Genomic DNA, 8749 nt, shown 5'->3' with positions numbered 1-8749 from the left:
TGCCTTGGTTATCGTCCACGTTTCGTTATCATACATCACTACGGGTCGTATGATTGTTTTATATAATATGTAGTTGCATCTTTGTATGCCTTGTTAGTCGTTTATATTTTGTAACGTTTTGAAGGACATAAAGGCATTTGTTGAGGTGCTGTATCCTATTGTTTATTTCTTGTGATCCGTTATTGTCTTCAATTATTGTTGTTTTAAGATCTTAAATTCACTAACGCGCTCAAAGTTGAAGTCATCGATGGTGATATTCTGTCCTATTGTATCTGTTTCATTTATTGCGGCTCATATACATATTTAGTTGTGTTTTCATTGATTAGGAGCCCCGTCTTCATCTACATCGCGATAGAGCTGCTGATCGCGTGGTAAAAAGTTTATTGGTAGTTTTTAAACCACGTGACATTCGCCGTAGATACGGCTGGTGTATTTATTCATTTCTTGTTGTAATCAGCTTGCGACAAGTTTTGGCTATATGGAAACCGCAAAGAACACTGAAAGGAAGGTATCTTCGGTATGTTCTGCGTCTGCCCGTCATCGATGTAAACCTCGACCGCGATCGCGACCTACACCGCGCTCATCCATGTATCTTCGGCATGTTCGTACCCTTATTCCCAGGCAGTTAGTACATTGCTTGTTGTGTCCTTTTTTGTGGATTTGTATAATACCCCGTTCTTTCTATTCATCTGGCATTGTTTCTTCCGTTATTGTGTCTTCTCTTTTAGATGTATGCACTTTTATGTTTGATGTATTTCTGCTAGATTGGTCGTTAACCAAAAAACCTAAAAAGGAACTGATATTCTTAGAACAAAAATATCTGAACTTTTCATAGTGAGTATTCTTTTCTGTACTTACAACCCCAGGTGTAGGCTTACATATATATTATTGTGAGTAGTTTTTCTTAATATTTGTGAAGCTGTGGAAGAATGTGTAACTTTATAAATGTAATTTTAAAACAAGATTTTTTATCGACTTCTGTTTTATTGTTATCAAAAATTGCATTTGAATTATTACATGTGAAAATACATAAAGTATCCTTAAAATGGAACAGTCTACTTTCTGAGGGTGTTCAGAATGTCGACAAATCGGAATGTGTAAAATTTCACAGCAAACCGAATTCTTGTCATGTATTTAACAACTAATCAACGTAATGACAAATTCGTGATCATTGTGGAATTAGAAATGTTCCAATACTTAATCAAAATAGGACATTTATGATACTCTCTCTATTTTACTTTTATTTTACTGATATAACCATTGGGGGCATTTCAGTGACTGAGTTTTTTTCTTATTGTAAATGTTTGTTAAGAAAACGTTTATATCTAAATTAATAACTATACCAAATGTTAACAATAATGACAGAATTGTTTATATTAATATACAAATATGATACATAATTTGTAAATAAAAAATATTAAGATATCTTTAATTTTTTTTAATGTGTTCTATGTTTTACCTTGAAGAATATTACCCTTTATTAGAATATCATTAGACAAGGCGAAAACGGCGTGTTCGTTGGAAAAAATATTCCCATGAGATTTTTTGCTTAACCCTTAAACGCCCAAGGGTGGGTAAAAAATGTCCACCTAATGCGTATTCCCTTGTAACATATTTATTACGCGTTTAAATTTTTTTTAAAAATTATTTATTGTTAAAAAGGCAGCCCATTATCGAATGTTAATTTGGTTCTACCAATATTTTTGAAAATAAAAGCAGCATCTTGAGTTAAATATGGATGGGCATAAAAAGTACATCCTTGGCAAAACTTGTTACTAAAGGTTTCTATAAAATTTCTCGTTGGTAGGAAGATAATCCATATAATTATCGATGTATAATTACATAATCTACATAATTATCCGCCAATGAGGAGGCTGAAAGAAAGAATATGGAGAAAATCGACAAATCTGAATTACTGGTATGTTAATTTGATGTACATTGTAATTTTGTTGTAAGGTTTGCAAATTGTTTATATTAATATTTTAGAAGATGCTGTGCTTATTTAGCATAAGATTCTTAAGTTTAATCCATTTTCAACAACTCTCAATAAATATATTAGCTATTTTCGAGGTGGACATTTTTTACCCACCCTTGGGCGTACATGGAACCTAAAAAAGGTTGGGCGTTTAAGGGTTAATCATATTCGTGAGATATCCCAGAATAAGGTTCAAGAAATCGCCCACCTAAAAAGTGGTCCAATTTTTGTTTAAATTTTTTTAAATCAAATTGCAAATATTTTCGGCCCGGACACATTTTTTTAGTTTTTTTGGACCATTCTGGACAAAAAAGGTCTCTTATAATTTTTCTCCAAAGTTGCTCGTTTTCGAGTTATAAGCAATTTAAAATTGAAAAAAAAAACGAAAAATGGCGATTTTTAAGGCTTAATAACTCAGTTAAAAATTATTATTATGAAGTTCAGAAAGTGGCCAAATCAAAGATTAAAGCCTCCACTACATGATCCTGAAGAAATCTGTGTCGTTAATTTATTACTAAGCTGTTATTTTTAATTATTAATAATGAGCCGTAAGATCGTATTGACGCGGCTGTAAATGTGAGTGCGAGTAAGATGCACCATTGACTGCCGGAATGGCATCTCTCTCGCACTCATCATTGCTGGCCGCCTAATACGTGCATGGCGCTTATTAGTTTTACTTAAAAATAACAGCATAGTGATAAAATAATGACAAAAATTTCTTCAGGATCTTGTAGAGCGGGCTTTAAACTTTTATTTGATCACTTTCTGACTTTCATAATAATAACTTTTAACTGAGTCTTAAAAATAGCCATTTTTCGTATATTTTAATTTTAAATTGCTTATAACTCGAAAACGAGCAATGTTAGAGAAAAATTATAAAAGAGACCAGAACGGTCCAAAAAACCTAAAAAATGTGCCCGGACCGAAAATACTGATTTTTGCAATTTGATTAAAAGAAAATTGAAAAAAAAAAATTTTGGACCACTTTTCACGTGGACTCTTGAACCTTATTCTGGGATGTCTCACGAATATGATAATGCAAAAAAATCTCATGGGAATATTTTGTCCAACGAACCCGCCGGTTTCGTCTTGTCTACATGGTTGAACAGGTATTCCTAATAAAATTGGGTCAAAATGCAGAAGAAAATCAGAGGCTATAAAGTGCATGAAGAAATAATGAAATAAAATTTACGTTTAGAGTTTATACGATTCCTCAAGAGAAAAGCAACTACGGGATGGTTACAGTTCATTAAAAAATTACGGATTAATATTATTTATCAAGAATTTACCACTTTTAATGTTTTTAATAATTAGTAAAAATAGATCAGAAAATCGAAAGGCTATCTATCGCAAATGAAAAAAATGTTGAAATAAAATTGTTTGTGAAAAATCTACGTTTTTTAGAGTTTGTGATTTCTCGAGAGATAAGCAATTGCGGGGAGGCTACAGTTTATTTATCGAGAATTTATCATTTTTAATGTTTTTAAGATTTTAAATTTTTACATTTCTTAGAGTTTATACGATTTCTCAAGAGAAAAACAACTGCGGGGTGGCTGCTGTTCATTAACAAATGATGGATTAACATTATTTATCTAGAATTTACCATTTTTAATGTTTTTAATATCTAGTAAAAATACATCAGCAAATCGAAAGGCTATCGAGAACTTACCATTTTTAATGTTTTTAACCCGCGAGTAGTTGCGTGGTGAGATAGAATCTCAATTTTTATCATCGAGGAAGTGCCTCGAGGAAGGGTGTAGTAATGCGTAGAAATTTTTTTTCTTCTTCTTCTTCTATTTGTGGAATTTATGGCTTTGGGGAGAGCCAATTAGCTTTAACCCGCGAGTAGTTGCGCCGTTAGATAGAATCTCACATTTCATCCTTTTTCGTAATACATACAGTAACATTTTTCAGTAACGGCCACTAGAAATGAAATAACTATTGGCCGATACAGAAAGGTGGACGGTATTGCCAGTTTTTGTAGTATACATATAATTGGTTTGGAAAATTAGTAAACTGGCCGTTAGGACAGGTGGCCGCTAACACAGGTTTTTTTAATAAAATTGTTAGAAATATATATTTTCAACATAAAAAGTAGATAAAAATAGTACAAAATAAAAATTTGTTTTAAATTCGTATTTTGAGATAGAATCTCACACGCGACTATCGACGTTACAGAAGTGAGCGCGACTACTCCCGGGTTAAGATTTAGTATAAAATACAGCCAAAAATCGAAAAGCTATAGATCAGTGTTTCCCAACGTGGGGCCCACGCCCCACAGGGGGCAATTTGATAGTTAGGGGGGGCAATTCGTATAGGGACTCGACACGAGTTTCATTATTGGTCATTTAAATGCAATGCTAGATTTCTGTGAAAAACATTAAATTCTCTATTTAGTGCTTATACATACTTCATCTAATAATCATATTCTTGAGGCTAGTTATCAAATATCTTTATTCATCGCTAAAACCGTCAATAACAGAATTTGAGAGTGACTGAAAAAAAGTGAGTGAGAGTTTCTGAAAAAGATGACAAAAATGTAAAAGCTATTCCACTCAGTAACAATACTATTAGCAGAAGAATAGAAGAAATGGGTGAAGATATTGAAAAACAACTTGTTGAAAAGCTGGAAACAAGAAATTTTTTGGTGCAAATGGATGAATCAATTTTGAGGGACAATGAAGCAGTGTTAACTTACATAAGATACTCGTATATTGAAACAGGGCGTTGTGTTGAAGAAATTTTGTTATGTAAAAGGCACAATATGTAATGAAGAATATGATATCTTGTGCTGCTGATGGTGCTCCTAATATGATGGGCAAGAAAAATGGCTTCTTAAAATTTATGAAAAATGCGAATCCATAAATGATAAATTGTACATTGTGTTATTCATAGGAAAAACTTGATAGCTAAGAACATCTTGCCTGTAAGAAAGTGTGTTAATGCTATTAAATCTAATGCCAAATATTAGTGTCTCTTCGAGCTATTTTGTGAAGAACGAAATGAAGCTGAACTAAGGTGGTTATCTGAAGGGAACTGCTTAAAAATATTTATGGAACTGTCTGATACTTATTGATTTTTTATGCGACTTACTTGAAATAAAGTATCTGTTAACAATCGGTGGTAAAATAATTGTGAGTTATTTAGCCAAAATCTTTGAAAAACTAAATATATTGAATAAGCAACTTCAAGTAAAACTCATCGAGTTGCAAAATGACTAATCAGATAAAACTGTATTTAATATTAAGCGATGGTATGACTTTGTGGGAAAACAGAAATGAAATAAACTCAACCAAATGTGCAAGAAAACTATTGCTATCGTGTTATCCATATTTAGCTGGATGTAGATTTAGTGCTGTAAATGATTTACTGGTAAAAAAGAAATCGGTTGTATATAACTCCACGTGGAGACTTGATACTGAAGCTAACCAAATTGTAAACTAATATAAAATCTCTGTGCAGCAAGGATCTTACTAAATTAAAATAATAAATTAATACAGAAAAATCTGTATTAAAATTATTTGGAATCTGAATTTGAGTTTTTCATTATACCTATCCGTTTTGAAAATTGACTTAACTGTTTCGTTAACAATTTTCTACCGATTTCTTCCTAAAACCCACCATTTTCTAGTGAATAATATTATGTCAGGGGGGGGGGGCATAAGAATTTTTGGCATGACTAGGGAGACACGACCCAAAAGGTTGGGAAACACTGCTATAGATACAGTCCATGAAAAAATTGTGAAATAGAATTTTTCAATTGTATGTTCTATGTACATTTTCAAAACATCAACATAATGTTTTCAGTTCTCATTAGTAACATTTGCAGATCATTCCTGTTTTTCTGGTTATTTATTATAGGTTCTGTACTTGGTGGATTAGAAGGAAACGGATGTTGAAAGGTTTAAAATAAAAATAAGCTTTCTGTTGTAATTATATAATTTTATTTAATTACGAAAAATATGCTACGTAATCTTCTGTTTCGTAATAACATCGAGAAACCAATGAAAAGTTCTAAATTGTTAAGTATTTGAATTTGAATCACTGGTGCCATGTTTTTTTATTTAATTCATTGACATCTAATTCACACACACGTTTTAACAATATGTCAGATTTTTGTAAAACAAATAACAAATATACAGATTGTTCCAAAATTTCGTATCTGCCAAGAGATTTCCTAGTTTTGGTACACACTGTATTTATCGCATTGAGGCTTGCCCTAGATAAAAAAAAACATAAATTAAAAATGTCCCTCTTTGCTCAGCTATCTAGAAAAATGTACAGGGTGTCAAAGTACAGGAAAGTACTCGATAAATAGTGAAATTTTGACAGAAGCTGAAAACGATAAACAGTTACGCCCTCTGTAGTAAACATCTACAATCTTTTATGTACAATAGAATGCAAAAATTAATATAGTCAAAGACGCTTAAGTCACATGGTAAAAGTTTTTGTGTATATTTTTACAAACGCGCGCACTTTTAGTATATCACTTCGTACACTGTCGCCTTCTTGTCTCCAGATCCTGTTACTATGTATTTGTCGTCAGTGGAGATGTCACAACTCAGAACACTTGAGGATTCTTTGGACTGAAAATTAAAAAAAAAACAATTAAAATGATATTTAATACAGAATTAGTGATGTAAAAAAACGTGTTTTTTTTTAATTCTAAAAAAAAACGAAAAAAAAAAACAATAAAAAACGTGTTTTTTTTGTTTTTAATTGTTTTTTATTAGTTTCTCAACGTAATATTAACAATATCAATATTAGGAGTTGTTTGTAAGCCTAAAAATCACCCAATATTTCAATATTATATCCAAAACATCTAGAAACTCAGTGTTTGACGTTCCTTTTTAAAAAATATTGAAACATTAAACCCTTACTGCCTTTATCTATTATTTTTTTACGTCGTTGCTTTTGGGGAATGACCGTAATTTAGCAGGACGCTCGTATTCGTTGGCGCTGAGAAAACCGGGGAATTACCGATTAGCTTTTGCAGGTGTTCTGTTTCTGTTGTTATTTTGTGATTTACTTGCCTTGTGCCGGAAATATTTGTGTTTAGTGCTTATTTAAATAACTATATATATAATAATATTTAGTGCTAAATTTAACAAGTCTGAAATCGTTTACTGCCGAGGCTGTTGCCCTTACAAAGGCCATCCGACAAAGCCACATATTATCTGCGTGGGTAAAGGAAAAAAAAACGAATTAAAAATAAGTTGCAGTCTTAAACTCCCAGTGCCTACCAGATGGGGATCATTAGTTCTTTGTCTACAATCATTGCTTGCTAACAAACAAATAATAAAAAGGATGGCTATCAATGAAGAAGTTGAAAAGACAGTAAGCAAACACCCATCTTTAAAAAAAATGCTCTAAGCGATATATTTTGGGACCGGGTACAAGGATACATTATGCTTCTGGAACCAATTGCTAACACAATTACCTCTGTAGAAGGTGACACACCAACGATTTCAAAATGTCTGCATTTATTTAAAAAAATGGTTAACACCTCATTAGAAAATGTCACTAAAAGTCCATTGTTATCCAAAGAGGAAGCAGATACAAGGGCAATTTTTGAAAATCGGAAGAAGTTTGCTATTTATAGTGTTCATTTTGTAGCTAACCTTTTGGATCCAAAATATCGTGGCTGCGAACTTAGCTCAGATGAGATGGTAATTTTTTTTAGGTTATAGTGGGTTTTAGTTATATTTCTATTAATTTTTTTATTTAATGTAGACTGATGCGACAGAAGTCATATACAAGGTAGCACAGAAGATGCCAGATGTCGATGAAGCAGCCGTCTTAGCTGACGTTGTCAATTTTATTGCAAAAGAAGGACTATTCAAAAAGGCTTTTCTATGGAATGAGGACACAATTGCAGCTATCCTAGCTTCACAGTCAATCCTGCATTAGAATCTGAACCGGAACCAATGATAATATCCAATTCAGATCAGTCGGAGTCTGTCTTTGAAAGTGATGAAGAGGAAGCTTCAGAGTCTGAAGAAAATGCAGATAGCGACGGGACGGATCAGTGTTAATTTAAGGGATTCGGTTAATTAATTGAACCTTTTCAATCATTAAGACGTTGTTTTTTTTATTTGATAAATTTTTATTACTTATTTTTGCTTTGATTTTGCAAGTTAACGAATAAACTCTTCTTATTTTGTTTATACCCATGGTCTTTTTATTTAAAGGATTTATACGAAATTAATTATGAAACGAAATAATACTTATTTTGTTATAAAATTATACAGAATATTATATTTATTATATGTTTTTGTCATTAAATAAACTGTACCCACTTAAAAAATCAAAATAAAAAAAAACGAAAAAAAACAAAAAAAACGAAGGCTTCGTTTTTTTTGCAATAAAAAACGGTTTTTTTTTTAAAAAACGGTACCGTTTTTTATTGGTTACATCACTATACAGAATATAAGTATATACAGCGTGTATAGCTCATTCTATGACTCGTTATTGGGACTAGAACGTTAAAAGTATTATAGACAGAAGCAGTAACATAAAATATAGGGTGATCCATTTAAAATGTCCAAGAAAATAATGTAGTATTTTTTGACTTGGTCCTGTATTCGATTTAATGAAAAAAAAAAAGGAGAAGGCCCCGGCGGAATACCAAATGAATTGATAAAAAACGGATCGGAAAAGCTATTCTGAAGGATACGAAAAAGATTTGAAAGAGCACCGAATGGAGACGACTTACCGGCAGAATGGAGTCAAGCATATATTATTACGACATTGATATATAAGAAAGAAAATAGC

The 8749-nt window shown here is 31.9% G+C and overlaps 2 protein-coding genes across 6 annotated transcripts in view; one reads left to right on the top strand and one right to left on the bottom strand.

Moving 5' to 3' along the window:
* Positions 1 to 5896: 5896 nt before the first annotated feature.
* LOC114335738 (protein groucho) overlaps positions 5897 to 8749 on the bottom strand; it is a 645524-nt gene continuing 642671 nt past the window's right edge. For all 5 annotated transcript variants that reach the window (XM_050644661.1, XM_050644662.1, XM_050644664.1 and 2 more), the window contains one exon: positions 5897 to 6561. In XM_050644661.1, the coding sequence (XP_050500618.1) occupies positions 6454 to 6561 (108 nt within the window). In that variant the 3' untranslated portion in view covers positions 5897 to 6453. The remainder of the gene's footprint in view (positions 6562 to 8749) is intronic.
* On the top strand, positions 6924 to 8144 carry LOC126880641 (uncharacterized). The gene is made up of 2 exons (XM_050644666.1): positions 6924 to 7644; positions 7709 to 8144. Exons 1-2 carry the CDS (start codon positions 7384 to 7386, stop codon positions 7883 to 7885), a joined length of 438 nt encoding a protein of 145 aa, XP_050500623.1. The 5' UTR covers positions 6924 to 7383; the 3' UTR covers positions 7886 to 8144.

Source organism: Diabrotica virgifera, chromosome 2, assembly GCF_917563875.1.
Source record: "Diabrotica virgifera virgifera chromosome 2, PGI_DIABVI_V3a".
Lineage (NCBI taxonomy): Eukaryota > Metazoa > Arthropoda > Insecta > Coleoptera > Chrysomelidae > Diabrotica > Diabrotica virgifera.
Note: the sequence above shows the minus strand (reverse complement) of the source record. Positions and strands in the feature narration are given on the sequence as shown.

Coding starts and splice junctions, on each gene's coding strand:
- LOC126880641 (XM_050644666.1), top strand. CDS start 7,384: ATGCTTCTGGAACCAATTGCTAACACAATTACCTCTGTAGAAGGTGAC. Junction 7,645..7,708: donor AACTTAGCTCAGATGAGATG/GTAATTTTTTTT, acceptor TATTTAATGTAG/ACTGATGCGACAGAAGTCAT.